This window comes from Musa acuminata, chromosome BXJ2-2 (assembly GCF_036884655.1).
Source record: "Musa acuminata AAA Group cultivar baxijiao chromosome BXJ2-2, Cavendish_Baxijiao_AAA, whole genome shotgun sequence".
In the NCBI taxonomy this organism is placed as follows: Eukaryota; Viridiplantae; Streptophyta; class Magnoliopsida; order Zingiberales; family Musaceae; genus Musa; species Musa acuminata.
Window position 1 is genome coordinate 27,108,349 of NC_088339.1, and position 22,259 is coordinate 27,130,607.

At 44.0% G+C, this 22,259-nt stretch overlaps 3 protein-coding genes across 3 annotated transcripts; all 3 read left to right on the forward strand.

The window, feature by feature from the left end:
* The first annotated feature begins 4,041 nt into the window (after nucleotides 1-4,041).
* LOC103975813 (eukaryotic translation initiation factor 4B3) lies at nucleotides 4,042-8,092 on the forward strand. The gene is made up of 2 exons (XM_018822413.2): nucleotides 4,042-5,295; nucleotides 7,723-8,092. Exons 1-2 carry the CDS (start codon nucleotides 4,109-4,111, stop codon nucleotides 7,757-7,759), a joined length of 1,224 nt encoding a protein of 407 aa, XP_018677958.2. The 5' UTR covers nucleotides 4,042-4,108; the 3' UTR covers nucleotides 7,760-8,092.
* A 5,409-nt stretch (nucleotides 8,093-13,501) lies between these two features.
* Nucleotides 13,502-15,335, forward strand: LOC135605699 (pathogenesis-related thaumatin-like protein 3.5). The gene is made up of 3 exons (XM_065096096.1): nucleotides 13,502-13,658; nucleotides 13,796-14,495; nucleotides 14,587-15,335. Exons 1-3 carry the CDS (start codon nucleotides 13,610-13,612, stop codon nucleotides 14,765-14,767), a joined length of 930 nt encoding a protein of 309 aa, XP_064952168.1. The 5' UTR covers nucleotides 13,502-13,609; the 3' UTR covers nucleotides 14,768-15,335.
* Nucleotides 15,336-17,023: 1,688 nt separating this feature from the next.
* LOC135605698 (26S proteasome non-ATPase regulatory subunit 4 homolog) lies at nucleotides 17,024-21,635 on the forward strand. The gene is made up of 10 exons (XM_065096095.1): nucleotides 17,024-17,156; nucleotides 17,259-17,372; nucleotides 17,513-17,618; nucleotides 18,513-18,627; nucleotides 18,722-18,931; nucleotides 19,023-19,335; nucleotides 19,942-20,068; nucleotides 20,641-20,744; nucleotides 20,822-20,890; nucleotides 21,384-21,635. The coding sequence occupies exons 1-10, from the start codon at nucleotides 17,145-17,147 to the stop codon at nucleotides 21,432-21,434; spliced, it is 1,221 nt and encodes a 406-aa protein (XP_064952167.1). The 5' UTR covers nucleotides 17,024-17,144; the 3' UTR covers nucleotides 21,435-21,635.
* Nucleotides 21,636-22,259: the final 624 nt, after the last annotated feature.

A 22,259-nucleotide genomic window follows, 5' to 3' on the forward strand; every position in this document is an offset into this window, starting at 1 on the left:
TGTGCAAGTGAGAAAATGGAAGCATATATACCTCATACAAGAGGATATCAGGGTCCCATGTAGGGAAATGGTGTGTAGCTGTGTACATAGAAGGACGACGGTAAAGAATGAAGAGAGAGAGAGAGAGAGAGAGAGAGAGAGAGGTTACAAACGGAAAAAGGGAACACTCCACATATTGGACTCCTGCCGACTGGAGAACGGTCGGTGAAAGCGGTGGTTGTGAAGGGGCAACCAATGCCAGCTGTAGGGGAAAAAGGGTGTGGGGCCTTCTGTTACTGTTCTTCCCTTGTTCCGCATACGCGCTTTCTACATAGCATAACAACTGATCTGCGTTGGTATTACCGACATTCCTTGATCGACTGACGGAAATCACTAACGGTGTTTATTCATTAATCATTGTTAATGTGAAACACTGTGCATTTTCTTCTCAGCTTTTGTTTGCTTCTAGGAAGAGAAAGAGACCGGTGGTTACGGTCAACAGCATCCGTGGAGACGTTGTTCTACCCCGAACGAGCGGGCACTCCAATATACGAAGGCAGATGCATAGATTTGGCGCCCATGGTTTTGAGCTTGAGCGTCGGAGATGCACGCAGAATCTGCATTTGATATGGTTAAAAGGGGGGATGTTTCTTCAACGAGGGAGATGCTCCAGTGGACAGGTTGGGGTGGCATTCGGCTGGAATGCGTTTGTGAATGCATATAGAATGACCGCTGAAGATTGAATCAATTAAATAGCATGATACAATTGATCGTTTAGAGATAGACTATTCACTTAAATCCTAGTATGTTTGCTTGTTGTGATATTACTCCACAAATGGGTTCTTGGTTGACTTGAAGACTCTGAGAAGAGAATGTGTGAACTCCGTATCCAATGCCAGTCATTTCTGGGCATCAAATAATTTTGATGCCACCGAACTAGAAGAAAAATGCAGATAAAGAACGCACTTTTCCTGATTCTGATATGAGCAATAAGAGCTTTGTGCTTCATGGCATGGATCCCATTTGCCTCCGAGACAGGTTGGTTGTTGTGCAATATGGCTTAGTTAAAGAGGTGATGAGGACCTTTCAGGAATGCAGATTCTCCTTCTAGAGGGATGAATCATTCCTTAGTGGCGGAGAATAGTTGTTCTGTTGAGTGTTCTAACATGACGTAAAGTCAGATTTGCTTGAACCAAAAGAGAAGGAAGAGAAGCATGACTCAGCTGCAAACTGGAAGCAGTAAAAGTTCACTGTTGATTACAATGTATAATCTACACCACAGCAGATTTCATCAAAGAACAGGCCACAACAGCTCTGCTGAACTGTCTTCAGTAAGGCATTAACCTTGATTTGATAACATGATTGTAATCAATCATGTTTGCCGTGGTTAAATAAGGTCTTAGAAGGCCGCTACTAGAAACTGGTGAATAGTGCTGGAGACTGAAACAGGAAAGGTCCACCAAATTATGAATATACAAGACTTTCCTTATAGAAAGTATTAGGACGATTTGGTGTTTGATGCACAGCATATATCAATCACTGTATTAACTCTCCAAACATTCACATGAGACGATCTCTGCACATACCAGACAGTGGGAAGGAATGAGGAAGTATATCTGTACTCTTTGGTGCTCTTCGCATCTTGGCAGATCATCCCACCTCCAAGAATGGGATACCGAGGGAAGGATGAAGATTGTTCATTGTTTCCTTTGTAAAAACTGGTTGGCGCCTCTTGCAATCCTCGCGTCTTCCCGCCATTAGGGCTGCAGCGGCGATGTACTGGTTGGCGCGTTGGAGCATCTCGGGGATGGTCACGGGTGACTTCTCAATCAACGACCAAAAGAACCTCGAAGGTCTCAAGAATCTGAAATGCATGCATGATCAAAGATGGATGAGCATCCGGGAATCCCCGGATTTCAACGGCAAAGTGCACAACAAATTAGGAGAGCGGTTCATCTTCACGTTGGGATAACGCGAGAAGGGTGGCCATGGAAGGCCTGGGTCGCACGCTGGCTAGAAAGTTTTGCTCAAACTCCCTCACGAGCTGGGCAAAGGATAAGACCGAGGACGGGTGCAGTCGGTTGAACCATGCTCGTGTCGGTCCTATGAAGGTAGTCGGGAATGCCCGACACAGCAAGGCGTCGGAGGTGCTGTAAAAGGTCATATGCGCCCAAAACATGACGACATGTTCCGCAGGTCGGAGCCACCGTCGTACATTTTCAATGTCGGTAGCCTGAAGTTGAGCGGCACAGGCTTGTCCTGTATTTCCTGAGCAAATGGGGATTCACCCGAGCTGCCTTCGCCCGTCTCGTCGTGCGACTTCCGGAATTCGCGCTGGAACTCATCTAGGCATCGGTTGACTATGGACAGCTGGACCCTGAATGAGTCATTCGCCGAGTCCGATGATAAGGTATCGGGCTCGGGGTAGGGCAGAGCAACTCGGTAGGGTACAGGCACGCTATGCTCGGGGAGGCTTCTCGGGTTTGCTATCTGCTCTTGGGCTTCTCCCATCCTGACTTGTTCCCTGCTTGGCCTTTGCTGTATCGGGTTGGTTAGGGGAGCTGGTAATTGCATGATCTGCGGAATGAGTGGGACGATCGTCTGCATCATTCCCACCAAGGTTTGTACTTGCTTAGCCAGGCCGAGGAACGCCTCGAGTGAAACCACCGAGTGTCCTACGATATATCCAGGGAGAGAGAGCCCTGGATCATTGAACAGATGCCAGTAGCGATCCGGCATCGGGGCCGAGATGCCCCCATCCCTAAGGATGGGGAGGGGCTGATCACCGAGTCTGAGAGGGGGGTGATCATCAGGTAGTTCTCCCTCGGGATGAGCTCCTGTGGCATGCTCCTGTGACATCGACACTCCTTCTAGCACAAAAAATGTTGGTGAACTGATACGCCGTGGCCAACGAGTCTGCATGGCTTAGTATACGGGTCGATGTCAGGAGTTCGCGATCGGTTGGCAGAAGCGCCGAAGCCGACTATGTTAGGAAGTCGGGATGCAGTGGCGCCGTTTGAGGGATGGTGTCTCTCGGTCGGGGCGCCGACTTCGTCTTTTGGGAAGGTGTCTCTCGATTGGAGTGCTGGCTCTATCTTCCGGGAGAGCGTCTCTCGGTTGGGGCGATCGTGCTTCTCGGGGTGGTTGAGCTCCTGCACATAAGGCCCTCGGTAGGGGGTTTCCGACAGTGGCCCCTCGTTAAATAAGTTAGTGGTTGATTTCTCTTTTTCTTTTTCTCCCCCCTGGCCAAATGTCGGTCAGGAGCTTCTATACTACTATGCAAGGATCGATCATACGCTGGTTTGGCACGATGACTGATCCCTCAGGGGCGAGGTGGTACCTCCAGACCCGGCATGCGAGGGTCCCCCCTCGTACCAATATGATAGGGGGTGCGAGTGATGATATGGCTGGACTCCAAAATATGGCTTATCACTTATCAGAAAGATCTGACTGTTTCAAATTAATCAGAAGAACACCGGAAGCTTTTAATCATGTTAGCAGGCTTAACGGGCCTGATGCGACTTCTCAGCTGCCCACATGGTATGTAGGATTGGTCCACTCAAAACTTACTCTCATCAATGTATAATAATACCAAAGTATGCAATTCTATGAGCATTATGACTGTTGGCTTATTCTCTTATTATCATCATGTTCTTAATTCTTGGATCATTCCTTCTTGGTTGAGAATAAATATAGGAATCAGGGCGCAAATAATCTACGTTTTGAATCGCTAATGAGAAGACCCCGACCCAACGTGACCGGACGACATCATTAGCCCACAAACTTGAATAATGATGGGTTCGTGTGAATTCGGTTGACCGTCTTTCATGGTTTGTTAGTCAACGCCGACACTCGGAATTATCGACTTCCATCGCACCGGACGGCTCTGCGAACCTCCCACAGACGACAGCACGGGTGGGCTCCACGCATCACGGCCCTAACGCCGACTCTTCCCAACCCTGCGCACGGTTTCTTCCGGACCGCTCCTTTCCAGATTTCCTATCTTAGCCACCTTTTATTAAATTAATAAATAAATAGAAAATAAAGAAGGAAAGAAATAGGAACAAGTAACGCTTGGCCATTGCCACCACCGATCCATTGCTCGCAGAAAAGATCGAGAGCGAGAACGATGGCGGCTTCCGTGACGGCGTGGGCGAAACCGGGCGCGTGGGCGTTGGACGCCGAGGAGCACGAGGCGGTCATGGCCAAGAACGAAGACTCCTCCTCGGAGGCGCCGACGGAGCAGGAGCAAGACTTCCCCTCCCTCACCGCCGCCGCCGCCTCCAAGATCCCCAAGAAGAAGAAGAAGGCGCAGACTCTCTCCCTCGCCGAGTTCACCACGGGCAAGCCCGTCTCCCACGGCGCCGCTGGCCGCCTATCCTCTTCCTCCTCCTTCTCCTCCAAGGGTCTCACCTCCGACGAGCTCCTCAACCTCCCCACCGGTCCCCGCGAGCGATCCGCTGAGGAGCTCGAGCGCTCCTCCTCCCGCGGCTTCGGCTATGCCTACGGCGCCCGCGGCCGGGCGTCTGGGGAGGACCCCAACCCCGCACGCTGGGGCTCGTCTAGGGTTTCGGACGAGCCGAGGAGGGGCGGGTTTGGCGGATCTGGCGATGGATCTAGCCGGGATCTGGAGCCATCTCGCGCTGACGAGAACGACGACTGGGGGGCGGGCAAGAAGCCCTTGGTGCCGGAGAGGAGGGAGAGGGGAGGAGGAGGGGGGTTCTTTGACTCGCAGTCCCGGGCCGACGAGTCGGACAGCTGGATCTCGACCAAGAGCACTGCAGCGCCCCCGATCGGGCGGAGAATGGGTGGCGGCGGATTCGATGTGCCCAGGGCGAGGATGGGTGGTTTCGAGATGTTTAACAAGGAGGGATCCAACGGCGGTGGAGCCGACTCCGAACAATGGGGAAAGAAGAAGGATCTCCCGGATTCCAACACATGGAACAGGGACGAGGAAAGAAGCAGCGGCGGCGGAAGGCGTAGGCTTGTGTTGCAGGCCCGCTCGCTGCCGTTGTCCAATGGAAACGATGGAGGGCAAGCCCAAGATCAGGAAAAAGAATCTACCGAGAAGAAGAGCAAGGGTTCGAATCCGTTTGGAGCAGCTCGTCCGCGAGAAGAGGTATTGGCGGAGAAGGGGCAGGATTGGAAGAAGATTGACGAGAAGCTGGAGGCCATGAAGATCCGTGATATCCCTCCTGAAAGGTCTTCTTTTGGCAAGAACGGAATTGGGGTGGCGAATGGGACTCGTAGGTCCCCTGAGAGCCGCACAGATAGGGCTTGGAGGAAGCCGGAGGCAGCTGAGGCTTCTCCTCAGAGGTCTGGCCCTTAATTCTTCTCCTTTCGGTTTGAAGTTAAAACTGTTTTGTTTGTGTGATATATAAATTTCTGATCATTAGAATCTTGCATGCAGCTCATTTTGCTGTAGTTTACTTACTATCTGATTTGCCTTTGAAACAAGTATAGATGCGAGCATCATACGGATCTACTACTGTCACATATCATACACTTGCTTTGTGTATCATGTCTTGGTTGTAGGAAGCTAATGGATCAACACTTGCATGCCATTACCATAATGGCTCATTTATCCATGCTAACTAAACCCTAATTTGGTACTTCATTTAATTTCAACACATTTATCTTTTTCTCTGTAAGCAGTAACAATGTGGAGAATTTGCTAAGAATGCTTGTGGGCTTGTTGTTCACTGTAAATTGACACTTACATGCATATAGTTTCACATGAATGGGTGATTATGATTTGTATGTGTTATGCACCTTTATGTCTGTGTCTTGGGGGTCGGTACAGCTTGTTCTTGTCCTGAAAGTACAAGGTCATTCGAATGAGTGGGAGAGTGACGTCGGATCGGGAGGATGGCTCCGAGGTGAGGTCGAGTTGCGCTCGATCTATGCCGAGATCCTGCACGACAGGTCGGCGTCGGGGGGATTCCCGACTCTCCTTCGATGAAAAAGTTAGTAAGTGGAAAGGTGTGAATGGTCGATCCCCCTATCCCGAGATAGGGGATCAATATTTATACCTATGGGGATGGCTCGGGAGTACGATGGTTGATAATGGCCATTGGTACCTCACGCGATGCGGTCATGTGGGCAATCGACCCGTACGTCCCATGCGGCGTGGGTCGGTCCGTCCGGAGTCCTATGGTGCGGTATCGACTTGTACAGTCCCGTGCGGCACAGAGCCGGTCGGAGGGACGTCACCTGCCAGTTCTGCTTCCTTCCATGTCGATCAGATTTCGGGTCATGTCCCACGTCGATTGCCAGCTGGCAACTCGAGGTTGATGCTGGAATATTCCCTATCAATATGGTATGTTGTTCATGTAGTAAGTAGTTCAGGGGAATTTGTGGTTCCTTCTTTGTTGCATGAAGTTAAACTAAACTGAACTAGTAAGTCAACCTATATCCAACTGATCTTGTGGGTATCAACACAATCCCCGACGTGTTGAAATCTGTCTTGGCTAGGATCTTTCACGAGCTCAAGAGAGTTGGCATCATCTTGATAGTCGGTCATGTTTTTTTCTCTCATCTTCATTGGGTCTTCTCAGCCTTGACAATGTCGGTGATTGGATCTGCATTAGTGATACATTTGGTTCCACTAATGGGTGATTTTCATCTTCGATGGAGACAAGCTTCTCCAAAGCTAATCTAAAAAATAAACTAAACTCATTAACTTTATTAATGCATAAAGAAAATAATGGTTCTTGTGTTTGCAAGCTTTTCAGTTGTAGGAGATTTGCTAATTTCATCATCCTACAAATTCCTATGATTTGATTGAAAAGATGCCTGTAATTCAAGCTTCAAATGAAAGAAAGGTGTACTTAAGTACTTGAGTTCATTGTTTAGTTAACATACTAGTCTTTTAGTACTATGATTCGATTGTAAAAGTAAAGCATTTTTACATTAGCTTGCATATTATCTAGAACTTACTATCAAAAGAGTGGTGCAAGTATGCTTTTAAAATTCTATTTTAAGTATGCACATAATCTAGAAATGGCTGGATTAGGGTCAAATTGATTGACTTTGGTGGATTCAAGTCAGGAGCTTTGTTTGTTCTGGATGATTTGAGAATTCTGAACTTAAGCCATGCATGGTTGTTCCAATATATCTCTAATCTCATGCACTCGATGAATAAGCATGGAATTTGATAATCTTACTTGATGTCCACACGAGCTTTGCTTGACTCTTTAATATAGCTTTGGTTGATTGAAAATTACTCGTTTGTTATGGTTCTGTCATCTTCCTTTTATGTTCAATGGTTCCTGTTTTGAGGCTCTCTGAAGAACTGCAGGAACTATTAGTCACCTGTTAATGAGCTGAACTTTTTTCCTTTCACTTAGACGCATGTTGTCTAGTCTTGGAGAGATTTTTTGACAAGGACTAATGGACTAAGAAATTCAAAGAACTTGGTTTTTTTATTGAAGCTCATCCTGAGGATTTTATTTTGTAGCTGCATCATCATGTGCTTATTCTTGTGGTTCTACTTTTCTATGGTTTTAATGGTGTGTATAGATTGGTGGGAGTGAATGAGCAAAGATTGCAAACTTTTGTAAGTTTATGGAAATGCTTTTACTTGTATGCCAAATACACACGACTTGCATGTGCTTATCCACATACTCAGATAACTCTATACATCCACTTTGGGATAGCGGCTTTTTCCTTTGTGAAATAGCCTTTTCCAAGTGGCTGTTTACTTTGTTGATATCTTACTGTTTCTGGAATTATTCATTACAGGGAAGACAAGGTTGAGAACACAGTTCCTGAAAACTGAATTTATACAGGCAATGGCCTTAGGAGCAAAAGATTCATCAAACTTATGGGCCATCTTATTTGTTGTCATCGTGAGGGCATTGGTTTCTGGAATTCTTCAAAAGTCGACAGTTTTGGTAGACAAGTCAGTTAATTGATTGTTTTGTAGTGGAATGAGAATGGTGCATCTGGATCTCCAGTCATTACTGCATTTTTCTTGGGTTCTTGGTGCTTGGAGATTTTGTGTCAATTGACAGTCTGAAGATGTCATCTGTGTTGTTTAATTCTGAACTGCCATACAATATTGACATTTGTGTTGTTTAGGGAAACTTGATGCTACTGGATTCTGTTTCAATTATTGTTTACTTGATGCATCTTATACTGTCATTTATCTGTTGGCTATGACGAGGTAACTTTGCTAAGCAGGGGCTTCATGCTTGTTATTAATAATTGGATCGTAACAAATACCAACTTGGTATCAAGTCAACAGTAGTCATGGGTTACACAAGGTGAAGATGGATATAGTTGATGTTGGTATGGATTTCTGATTCAATGTCTGTAAACAAATTAAAAAGCATTATATAGGGAATCTTTCTCCAAGTTGGATGAGTATTACTGTTGTTGAATGACCACCTTGCATAGATATACACTTGGGAGTGGAGGATTGATATGCCTCAATGAGCTGGTCGATATCCTCATTTTTCCTTGCAATTGCATCTTTGAATGACCACCTTGCATAGATATACACTTGGGAGTGGAGGATTGATATGCCTCAATGAGCTGGTCGATATCCTCATTTTTCCTTGCAATTGCATCTTCGGGTGATGCTACGCGACTGAATTCAAGCAGAAACTTGAGGAAAATAAGTATGGAATTTCTCCTGAGAACAGAAAAATTGTAGAGTGAGAATTAGCATCTACGCAACTTATGCTATCCAACAAACATGCTTGTTGTTGACATGAAGAAAACAAAGTTGCACAAGTCATCTTTTGTGTGGATATAGTTCAGGAGATGGATTGTCAAGGGGCTCCACGATTCGAGTAAATGATTGATGCCTTTCGTGGATTATGTACAACTAATTTGACCGGAATGAGCCCTTTATCTTATGTTTGGTTTATAATGATCTTAATTGTAATACTTCAAAACTTATTACCTATTCCCTGTGTAATCCATATATAATAGAAAAGACAATGTCCAATCCATATATATATATATATATATATGGTTGATGGTGTTTGGACGATATGACCTCTTTTCTAATAAAATTTAGTTTAGACTCATATGCAAAAGAAGTTTCGAGTCGATTTTCGGTGTTAACTTGTAAAAAAATTGAGTTATGAGTTTTGGACGTGATCCCTTTTATGCTTAAGTTGCTAAGTTATTATCGATAAATAGTGATCGATTTGGATGGTTGTAGTCTAGTGAGCCTTTTATAATTAGTCTAGTTGGAAGGAATATTTCTTGGTGTGGACAGAATATTCCAATGACATTTTATATCGGGTTGATGTCCATGTGGTTTGATTGTTAATTAGGGCTATGGTCTCCTCATGTGGACTACATTGTCATGTGTCGAGTCTTGATTAAGATGAATATTTTTTTAATCATTTGTCTACCCCTTTCCCCTCTTGAGGTGCATTTCGGAAGTTATCTGCAAGCACATATTGACACGATATGTTGGTTGTCAACTCTTTTGCTTGGGAATTGCAATTGCCCTATTAGATATATCAACAAGTTTTACTAGGCAACTCATCAGATAGCTTCCAACGTTTGTCCCAAGGGAGTGCATTGGACAACTTCTGATGTTTAACTCGAGAAGGACGCATCACACAACCTCTAAGACTTAGCTCAAGAAGGATGTATTAGACCATATTTGATGCTTAGGCCAAAGAGGGTGCATTAGGTAAGCTTGAGGAAAGGTACATTGGGCGTATTTTGATACTTAGCCTGAGATGGACACATCAAGCACAATTTGATACTTAGCTATAGAAGGAGACATCAACCTGGAGTATCGGACATATAGGCATTTCAAATACTCTAGGGTCAAGGCAGAATCATGATCATATAACCCTTGTATTCAATGAATATCTCTTAGTATCTTCGGATCTATCATTATCGGTCTTTTGAGGAGGAGGAAGTCAGGACCCCTCCTAACCGGACAAAACTTTAACTCCCCTAGCCACTAATTGGATGAGAGATTGGGACTCTCATGAGAAGGAGGAAGATATCTTCTTGACATGAGATTGTAATTTCCTAAGCACTTAATGTCACCTGATGCATCCTTGAGTTGAGCATCAAAAAGTGTACCAGATGTACCCTCCTCAAGTTGAGCATCAAAATATGCATGATGGGTCCTTCTTGTGCTAAATATCAAAGCTTGATCGATGCAACAAATGTGTTTTTCTTGAGCTAAATAACATAGGTTACCAGATATACCCTTCTTAGGCTAAGCATAAACTATTGTTCTTTTCAAATTCAACATTAAAAGTTACTAGATACATCAATTTTAGGTTAAGTATTGAAAGTTGTTTGATAAACCCTCCTTAGGTTAAGCATCTAATATTACCTGATGTATCCTCCTCAGGTTAAGTATAAGAGGTTGTTCAATTCACTCTATCGGGCTGAGCATCGGAAGTCACCTAATGAGCTACCTAGCGAGACATTGACCTACTTGATGGGCCGATCAAAACTTCTAAGCAAAGAAGCTAACGACCAACATGCCAAATCGATATATGGCTATATTTTCAGAACTCTGTAAGAGAATTCTTGAAACGCACCTATGAGGAAGGAGACAAATGATGAAAAAATATTCACTCCAATTGGGACTTGACATGTGGCAACCCAATCGATATGAGAAGATCAAGACTCTAGTCAACAACCAAGCCACATAAGCATTGACCCAATATAAAATATCTTTAGAATATTTAGGTCATACCATTGAATATTCCTTCCAATTAAACCAATCATAAAAGACCTACTAGATTATAATAATCGAGATCAGTTATTATTTATTCATAATATTTATTTTATTTTATTATTAATTTAAATATCGGAGGGATCATATTAAACTTCCATCGGACCATGATATTTGTACATGTTGATACCTTATTGAGCACTTAAGGTCCTTCCAAATATATCTTGAAAACTTAAAATGCACATGGTCCAAGCCAAATCGGGCTAAACCCTAAACCGATATAAATCATTCGCCAAAATCAACTATTCTCTAAAAGAGATTGGAAGGAAAACTCGGGTAGTTGTATACACTATGCATGACAAGCTTGTGTGGTGGTTCGAGTGGCAAAAGTAACATGGCACATGTGGGCCTCTTGTCTGTCGAAGGGTCACGCACGTGTAGTTAGGAGACGCAAAAAGAAACATGACTTATCTCCAACCCACATACCACATGGATAAGCACCAAGCTCAAGCTCTATACTCCACACAGCAAATAGACCACCGTCACCGCCTCATCCAAGCGCGTCGGCGTCGTGGCGGTGGCCCTCGGCCGGTGCCATCCCGCCCTGGCGGTATGTTGGACACCACATTAATTGGAAGTGGACACGAGGGGTGTTCGACGCTTTGTCTCACACACCTGCCCGTGGCCTGTCGGACTCTCCTCGACAAGGTCCCGCCACTGGGATTCGCATCTCCGGTAGGTCGGCAGTCTCTTGCCTTAGCCGAACCCCATCCACCGCGTGGAGTATAGATATTGCTTACTCATGTACAGGCACTCATGCAGAAATCTGGTTGCTACTGGCTCCTAGTCACGGTAGTCCCAAAGGAAGTGGTCAGATCAGCAGGTACATTGTCAACCGTAAAGAAAAGTATTGCGGCCTTGCATTCTACCCATGCAATCTACAGGTGATGCAACTGCACCTGATCTTGTAGGAAATGTAATTAGAACGTTCATGTTTGTGACTGCTCATATGAACAGCTTTTCTTGCCCATCTTATTTGACCATGCTCATCAGCTTTTGATAAATGACTTTGTTTTCCGTTTGTATATCCTTTTGATAAGTCATGGATCGAGCTACCAATAAGTTGATAAGTATTCCTCCGCAAGTAGTCGAATTGGTTTTGCCAATGTTGAAATTAATGCTGATAAGGAGCTGACAAACTATTTTGTCCATTGGATTCACAGAAATTAGAGAGGTGTTGTCTTTCTTGTAGACTGGTCAGATGAAGACATCGTTCTACTTTTTGCTACGGTACAAAGAATACTGAATGTTTCAAACCTTGAATCCTTTTCAGCTCAACTTCATGAGATGGCTATGGCCTCTGAAGATGTTGCTGAACCTGGTGAGTTGCCAACTGTGCTTTGAGGTCTAGAAGTAGCAAAGATATTATCTGCAGAGACAAATATGATCGTGAATTCTAGAGTGATGCAGTAGACCATGCTGCTGCCATTTCACAAGGTCATATAATAAACTGCATCTTAGAGCTTAATGTTGCAGAGAAGGACATTTGACTGCAGCCTTACCTATACATCTAGAGAAAAAGATAACAACGCCTAGACGAGAAAAGAGAGAGATGTATACTGGTGTTTGTTTTCTTATGTGACTTTGGAGGGCCAATTTGGTGTCCGGTTAAAATGTCTTCGGTAGTGTGGAAAATTGAAGTGGCAGGAGGCTATATAAAGGTTTCTATCTCAGTTTGCGTCCCTGACCTGCCTTCTTCAACTGAGTTCAAGCTCAAGATGCATGAACAAACTCAAGCAGCCTACACTGACAACAGTCAGTATCTGAGTTACTGTAGATGTAAGAAAGGACACACCCCCAAGAAAACTGGAAAAGAGTCTTTGGAAGGATCAAATGCTTGCTCAAAAGGATTCCAAACTGGAAGTGTCTGTACTAACAGGAACGTTGAGTAGGTGAGAAGGGAAAAGACTATTGAGGAGGGGCATAGGCGTGTTCAGTCTCATAAGATGGTCCCTGCAAGAGATTGTGTTCTTTTGTCAGGAGGAAACATAGGATGCTTCTCAGCAGGATTCGGATCAATATTATCTATACCGACACGATTTAAGTGGATTTGACTTTTATGAAAAGCCTAATGACTTTATTGTGTCTAGAATTTATAGAACATGGCACGATTGCATTTGACCCACCAAATTGCAAGTGTTTTTCTCATGTCACGGCTGAATGGACTCTCATTGGCAGACTTTTGCACCTGACCCAAACCCAAGAGTCAAATCTCTTTCATCTGGTGATCTCTGATTGGCGCACCTTCCGGTCGTCGCGAAACATGGAGATTGCTTCCGCGGGCAAGATTGACATGTTGAACGCCGTCTCCGTTCGTAACCTAGGAAGTATTCTTGGTCACCATAGTTTTGGAGGTGTTAGTCGCAGGTGTTCGACGAAAAAGATCCATCGACGTGGAATTCCATCTTCTCGTTAGTGGTTTTTCTTATCCACATCGGATGATGAAGAACAACGAAGCTTCGAAGAAGCTCGTCTTGGTTCATCGTATCTAACAACTCTTAGAACTTTGAATTGTCTTCTATTATCACAATATATTAATTACGCATACTTCTTTCAATTTTGACTGCTCGAATTCACGCTTGACTCATTTATCTTTTACCCATCAAGAGGTCTTCGATCTTTGAGCCCACACCGCCTTTGTCTTGGAACTCTACTCCGTTCGCCGACTCCAATTGCACCGTCATGTTTCATAGCTGCGGTCGCAGACAAAACCATGAGTTCATGTGTCTCCTTGCCTTGATGCTACCAACCGTTGTGGGCCCCGCTGCCACTCCCGACCTTTTCTCTATATATATCGTACATCCCCCTGCCTGCAGAACTCCCCCCACTCCGGAGCCTGATATCTTCTCACTCCAAACGGTCCTGTCCCTTCCGAGGGTGTGAGGAGAATACACAGGCGAAATGGCGAGACTTGTGTTCGTTCTCTCGTTCCTTCTCTTCTTGCTGTCAGGTGACTCTCTCTTCATCTCTGTTGTTGTGCTCTGCTTTCTGTGTCTGTAACATTTGTGCTCTGTTTTTATGGTGCTAATTTGTTTCCCCTGTCGTGAATTCTATTGTGATAAGTGACATTCTGTGCTCTGCTTGCAGGGGCTATGGCTGCAACCTTCACCTTGACAAACAACTGCGAGTACACCGTATGGCCGGGCGTGCTTTCGAGCGCTGGCACGGCCCCGCTGTCCATAACGGGATTCGCGTTGCAGCAGGGCGAGTCCCGCAGCCTCGACGTGCCCGCTGCGTGGTCCGGCCGCTTCTGGGGCCGCACCCTCTGCGCCGCCGACGCCAGCGGCAAGTTCAGCTGCGGCACCGGCGACTGCGGGTCCGGCGCGGTGGAGTGCTCCGGCAGTGGTGCTGCCCCCCCCGCCACCCTCGCGGAGTTCACGCTCGACGGCAGCGGTGGGATGGACTTCTACGACGTCAGCCTCGTGGACGGATACAACCTGCCGATGCTGGTGGTGCCGCAGGGCGGCTCCGGCGGTGCCTGCAGCTCCACGGGCTGCCTGGTGGACCTTAATGGGGTCTGCCCGTCGGACCTCAAGGTGGTGCTCCCGACCTCCGAAGGGGGCAGCGAAAGCGTGGCGTGCCGGAGCGCGTGCGAGACCTTCGGGTCGCCGCAGTACTGCTGCAGTGGCGACTACGGGAACCCCAACACCTGCAAGCCGTCTTCCTACTCCCAGTTCTTCAAGAACGCGTGCCCCCGGGCGTACAGCTACGCCTATGACGACGCCACTTCCACTTTTACCTGCGCCTCCGCCAACTACCTCATCACCTTCTGCCCGAGCACCACGAGGTAGCTTAACCGTCTCTTCTCCCCTCATTCGCTCAACTACAGTCTGTTGCTGGCTTCAACGTCTCAGATGTTTCATCATTGTAATTTACAGCCAGAAATCGTCGGACTCGAATCCGGAGGCGGCAGGCATTCCGTCGAGCAACAACAGTACCATGATCTACAGCAGCGAGGAAGTCAGCCACGCCACGCCCAAGGTGCCGCGCGTGGCCGCAGCCCTGCAGCTGGCCGTCGCCCTCGCCCTCGCCGTTGTCGCCTTGTGTCTCGGCTTTTAGCGCGGCGGCCGCGCCGAGGCCACTGGCGGGCCCAGGGTTCACATGCCCTCTGCCACTTCTGGGACGCCTACGACTGCCACCAATCACATTGTAACGTAACCAGAGCGAGAAGGAGAGGGAGAGACGTTACCGGTGGGGACACCAAGCTGCCATCCATCTCCCATCGCTCAGTTCCCTCGTCCTCTCCAACGCTCATATAAGATCATGAACAATACAGGATCTCGCCTCATCTTGCTTGCCGCGTGATTGGAGTCGGCGATGAAGACCGGCTCTATCTTTACGCGAGTCTTGAAGCTGACGTGCGTCGGAGCTGCTACTGGTTGCCTTCTAATCATCTTCTCAGCGGTTGGGTCATTCTTTGATCTCTCTTGTTAGCTTTTGGGTTATATTTTGGTTTATTTGAGTCGCTTTCCGGGATGGATGGGGACATTATCCTTACGGTAGGAATTATATGTTTTTCTTTCTTTGTTGCTAAGAACCATTAAAATATATTATTTATTAAGACGTTCACAGGTATCTCTCCTAAAATATAGCAGGAATGATCGATGACATTATCTATCTTGTCTTATGCACTCGAGTCACAAACATTTCACCTGAAGTCCTCAGTCCTGCTTCAACAGATGCTCATGTTCATCTAACTGATCTATTAACTTTGCTGTGTGTGAATCACTAATATAAAAATCTAAAATCTAAAATATTTAAATATTTAAATATTTAAATATGAATTAATAATAAATATATTCATCAGACTGATGATTCTTAATCCAAGTATTTGTCCACGAGAGACTAGATCTCGAATGTTCCACTTGTATTCTAAATTTAATATTGTTCCATATGAAAAAGATAAAATTACATCCTCTCAAATGCTTCAATTCCTTTATCTGTCTTCAAACATGTCTTCATCTCCTTCAATCGGATCAGCATAAGTAACCTAAGATTATTGGGTCAATTGGTCAAGGCCAGTAGTGTCGTGGCGTAAATTATTCATGCCTCTTCCCTCCCAAGCCGATACGACCAGTGAAACGTTCCGACAGCTTACATCATGGTCGAATGACGGTGGAGATCCGAGGCTAATAGCAGCAGAACGCTGTAGATAAGTTGGTGGCGGCTGCGGCCGAGTAGTATTCGTAAGCTTACTGTAACTCTTTGGATTGAAAGGGATGGCATGCCGACTAGGTCCACTATCACATTTGAAGAAAGCGTCGTTGAAAGGAAGGAAAGCACAGCGACTGTTCTTGGTGCAATGAAGATAAGTGGCCACCTACCTCCCAATACTCCCCCTTGTCGGCTCAACTTCCATGCACCTCGTTGAAGTCAAGTGTGATGTGTGGAAAGCTCTCTTTCTTTTCTTTCTTTCCATGTCTCGTCTACCTGTAATCCTTATCCAGGAAGAGACTGAACCCAAGGTGCATGATGAAATGCTGCAAAAAAGGACCGCGGCGGAATAGGGAGATGGTTTTCATACGAGGACGATGCTGCATGGCGCACGGTGGGCAGGAATCGACGAAATGGAATCTCCTGTCATCCCGGCAGCTTTACACCGTATCCATGACGAGCCCACGTCGAACATGGCGACTCGAGGGATCAAACACATATGCATGCGCGAGTGATGTTTAAAGTTGATGTGACACAGTACGTACCTTTGATTCGCTATGGTGCGATGCCAATCACACGTTCATTGCTAATTAACTAATGATGGCGCTTGATGAGATGTGACTAGCGATGGCAAGCGAGCTACAGTTCTTTCGATTACACACGTCTAGGTTGGGTGTTGATAGAAGAATGAGTAATTGAATGATTAGCCATATTAAAATCGACAAGCTGAATGGCAGATCTGTAGACTGGTAGTGGAATTTGCTAATATTCGTGTCGATTACTTTCTTGTTGGGGCTTCAGAGAAATAATGTGCTGATGGAGTTGGAGTTCACTAAGACTGTGCGGGCCAGGCTAAATGACGGCCCACCCATGACGGCCCATTTACTTCTCGAAGGTCATTTACTTCTCGAAGGTTCGAGAGAAGTTTATTACATAATGGGGGTTTTCGGATTTGGAAATAACTAATTTGCCCCATCAATCAGATGGGTTTACTAATCTTGATGGGTTTAATCAGAGATAAAATATTTTATTCAAATATTATTCGGTAATTATACAAATGATTAAAAATAGGATACTACATGATAAAAATATAAAAATAAGTAAAAAAATCAAATTTAAACACAATACTATAATGCATACTATAATGCGTTGGGCCTTAGCCCACGTATTGGCCTCCATCGACAAGTTTAACTCCGAACAGAGTTCTCCATCTAAGCACCCCTCTGTGGCTTCCAAATTTCTGCTCCCATTGCCATCTCGCACTGCATCGCATCGCAGCGCCATGGTTCTCGAGGTCAGGCCGATCTGCTTGATCTCTTGTTTTCTACTTCTGGTTGCGAGATTTCTTTGAACGTGTAGGGTTTTCGCTAACAATTTTGTTGTTCGGTTCTTGCAGGCCACCATGATCTGCATCGACAACTCCGAGTGGATGCGGAATGGGGATTACTCGCCCAGCCGATTCCAAGCCCAAGCCGACGCCATCAATCTCATATGCGGAGCTAAAACTCAGGTGCTCCCGCGTGGAAAATTGATTCTTGAATTGAGGGTTTGATTCTGGGCTTTTTGGGGATTGGGGGTTAAATGCATCATCTTTTTTGTTTCTGATTGGTTGTGGTGTGACCTGGGAGCTCGGAATGATTGTTTGGACAGTCGAATCCGGAGAACACGGTGGGCGTGTTGACGATGGCGGGCAAAGGGGTCCGTGTGTTGGTGACACCCACGAGCGATCTTGGAAAGATACTGGCTTGCCTGCATGGTAGGGTTTTCCACTGCCAGATCTTTCTTATCCCCTTACTTGGTTTGTACCTTTTTTCATCACCGTGCTTTTGCTGCGCTTATAGTGCAACCTAACCCTTGCTGATTCACATTGTTCTAATGCCTTCATGTCTTCTAAAATCATTCGTAATCACTTTTGGCCGTGATATATTCCTTTAATTTTGAAGCATGTGCCATGCATGACACCAATTTTTTCTGCCAAAACGGAAAGGAGTATATTTACTAAGTTTTTCTTTTCTGTTTCTGGCAGCTGTGGTTCTTAGTAATGTGTTTAAGCTTCCTTATCTTGGCTTATATGTGTGACTCTCCCAACTTGAAGTATTGCTGAGAAGATAAACAATGATGAGTGATTGTTTTGTTCAACGCATTTATAATTCAAGGCCTCGTAGAGGAAGCCCAACATGTTAGATAAGGACCTGGGGTAATTATGCTACAAACAAAGGTGGGAAAAATCTGAACTTCGTATCTGATTTGGATGAAGTAGATACTGAACAAAATAAAGAAGTTCAGCTTGAGGAGCTTGATTTCCATGATATAAAAGTGAAAGTTCCAAGTCGATAGTAGATCTTTTTAACCTCTCGTTTATATTTGTTTAACTTGAGTAATAGTATCAATTTGTTGAATATTTCTGGTTTGTTCCATATAGTTGGTTCATGGAACTGACTCAGGATGTTCCTTATGTTTCTAAATCTAATTTTAGATTTGTACTATAAACATGCATAGCAGAATTGATATTAAGGAAAATTGATTTGTATTGTTGAAAATTTTCTTCCTCATGTGAGAGAATTTCTAAGCCCTCTGGTTGATAGTCATATGCTCAGTATTCTTTATGAAATCTTGAAAAGTTTCATTATATATTGATTTCTTTATCTAGGTTTGGATTTTGGTTGTGAGATGAACCTGACTGCGGGAATTCAGGTTGCACAGTTGGCTCTTAAACACCGCCAAAATAAGAAGCAGAAACAAAGGATTATAGTTTTTGCTGGAAGGTACCCTTGAGATCATTCTGTTTTATTTCTTCCACCCCTTTGATACTTATACTAGTCCACAAATTTATTAATGCTCCCTTTTGAATATATCAAGTCCAATTACATATGAAAAGAAGACATTGGAGGCAATTGGGAGGAAATTGAAAAAGAATAGTGTTGCTTTGGATGTTGTTGATTTTGGAGAATCTGATGATGGAAAAGCTGAAAAGCTGGAGACCCTTGTAGCTGCTGTAAACAATAATGACAATAGCCACATAGTTCATGTTTCACCTGGTCCAAATGCTCTTTCTGATGTACTTATCAGGTATTGGTGATTATCTTGAAAGCTAATTAGTAATTACAGCCCTCTTTGATCTTTCATTTATCAGCCACTTAGCTTATACATTTGTCTGCAGCACACCAATCTTTTCTGGAGATGGTGAAGGAGGCAGTGGTTTTGCTGCTGCAGCAGCTGCAGCTTCAGCTGGTGGCGTATCTGGATTTGATTTTGGTGTAGATCCTAACCTAGATCCTGAATTGGCCCTAGCATTGAGGATCTCCATGGAAGAGGAAAGAGCAAGACAAGAAGCTGCTGCCAAAAAGGCTGCTGAGGAGGCTTCAAAAGAGGAAAAGGGAGGGGAGCAGGCTTCAAGTTCCCATGACACAACTATGAGTGAAGCAGTCAACACTTCAGCTGTCATTGCAGATGATAAAAGGCAAAATTTAACGGTCTGTTCTCTTTAACACCACTCTTTAAGTTGTCAACACAAGCTTATCATGCTTGATTTGATACCATTCTTTATCACCACTTCAGCTATTAGAAGGTTTAGAAGGTTGGAGGGAATGATGTAATTTGAGTGTTGATTTGATGATAAACTGTTAATGTTTTTTGTGGCAATTTTTTTCTTCAACATGTTAATCTTGCAGTAGTCATGACTCATAAAAGATGTATGGAATTCTTGGCAACCTGCAGGCTAGTGTAAGAGAAATGATAAAATTTACTCTCAGCATTTACCTTCTCATTACCAAATGGTGCAGCCAAACTTATGACAAGAAGATGACAAGGACTGTAAATTTGATAATATATAGCTTAAATTTAGTTGGCTGCAGTGGCCTTATATTTGTTTGTAAATTTTACTTTCTGTTTCGTTGAATGGGTTTGATATGGATTTTGACTTTACAATGAATGGAGTCTATCGAACAAAATATTTTCGTATATGGTGAATTTTCTGCATATCTTAAACTCTTCTTTTTCACATCTTTGTCATGGCTCATATCTTGAGATTACATAGAAAATAATCTAATTCTGCTTGAATGCTCTTGAGATGTTAACAGGATGTTGAGGCTGCATTGCTAGAGCAAGCTCTTGCAATGTCCATGGATGGTGCTAAGTCCAGTAGCGTGGATATGATTGATGCTGACATGTCAGATGCTACAGCAGAAGATCCTGAACTGGCATATGGTTAGTTTTCCAGTTTCTGTAACCTTTCAGTTAGCATAGAAAAATTATGTATCTATCTTGTGTTTGCTACAGAATATTTTCTGGCTATCACCACTGCCAAATGGCTGTGTATATATGACACTTCATATTCTATATGATCTGCTCTACATGTTGGATCTCATAATCTGCACTATATGACAGTTAGGAATATAGTTTCCGAAAGATATAAACTATTACCCCTAAAAGAGTATGCATATTTGGTGAATTTTGTAACATTGATGTGTATGTGATCCATCTTTAAGTCTGACCTGATCTCCTATGAAGCTTAGAACAAAAGAGAGAAAGGAAATGAACAATGATCAGGGAAGGGGGGGTTCCACTGTTAAGCTAACCTCAACGTGTACCCCTCTGTACAAAAATATATCTGATCCCCTTTGGTATTATGCTTCTAGTTTCACAACTTCAACTTCTTTGGTTGCATTACTTTGCAATATCCTTTAGAGACTAGGACACCATCAAATGCGTTCACAGTTTTATGCACTTCTTTAATAATTGCTTTGCGGACTTACAAATCTTTATCCTATCGCACGCAGCCCTTAAAATGTCTGTTCAGGAAAGTGCAGGAGACTCGTCAACCCATTCTGGGATGAGCAAAGTTCTTGAGGACCAATCATTTGTTTCATCCGTGCTAAATTCGGTAATATTCATTTTTCAGCAAGTATTGATCTTTGTCATAGTTATTCCTACCATATGATAAATAACTTGTTCCTGCAGCTTCCTGGAGTTGACCCTAATGATCCTTCGCTCAAAGATTTCCTGGCATCTTTACAAGACCAATCAGAGGTATGCTTTTGAACCATGGAACTCTTCTAGAAGTCTACAGAAAACATTAATTATATGTAGGTTGAGAGGTTGTATCTATGTTATTTGATACAATTCTGTGCTCATTATCTCTGAGTGAATAAGTTGCTTGTTAGTATTTATCTATTTTGCAATTCGTCATGTTAATTTTGCTCGTTACTAAGCTGCTGCTTCTTGCTTTTCTTTTTCTTTCATCAAGCAGCCATTGAAGTTTGTAAGTAGTACCATAATTACTTCTGAACGTGTTATGGTTAAAGTGGGTTAGACGGGTCAAAATTATTTGCCCTAATAAATCAAACCCTAAGTTAACGGAACCTTGGGAATCTGTTGATTAGTAAATGATGCATTGATTAATTTGTTTTGCATGACCAATTTTTCCTGCTGATCTAGTTAAGTTAGGATACTTGTGTTTATGTTGTCAACTTCAAGGTTCTTTGTGTGACTCTGATCTGATGCTCCTTTCTTTATATTTCAGACCCAGCAGAAGCGAAAGGAAGATTCTCCAGAAAAGGATGGTGATAAATAAATGATTTGTGAAGGCTGCTTGTTCGACAATGGTAAGAGAGGATTTATAGCAAACCTCATCTGAGAGCCGTCCGTACCTTTTTTTATTCATCTCCTAGACCTTCGTGAGATAAACATGACTTGGTTCTTTTCTAGCATTGAGATATCGACACATATTCTGATATAAAAAGGAGATTAAGATGGGTCGTAAAATATTCAAGTATTTCTCTGTCTTTTTCTTTCTCCCGATGCTGATGCTGTGATAAACTGGTTGCTGTTAGTTCTCGTGCTGAACTGAAGATGGTCTGCATTTCCCTTTGGAGCTCAAGTTTGTACCATGTGATGCTGGTAAACAGATACGATCGAGCATTCCATCCAAGCCTAACCCGACTTGGTCAATATGCTAAGAACATGCAGCGGGGTGCTAGAGGAGACACCATGTTTGATTCCTGTCAACCAAATGGTCGGTTGTCAGTCTCAGCGTTGAAGATGTCTCGACTTGGGCAAGTTCCTAACTCTTGGTAGGTACACTCCGAGAACCGTCCAACAGAAAGGTTGTCGGGAACTTTGGATCAACTTTGGCTTCGGCACTTGGTTATGCAAGAAAAAAGAAAAAGTCGCCATTGAGAAGGTTTCTGCTAGGAACTTTGATGCCCAAGTCTCTGATATGGATTGAGATATTAATACGGAGATGCATTAATGAAATCTCGAAAAAAAAAAAGAGACAGTGTCACCTTCGGAGGGACTCTTTTATAGTCAACAGTTAAAAGATCGTTTGTGGAAAAAAATTTTAATTAAAATATTTAATTTATATCTCGATTGTGATTGTCAATATCCTAGATCTACG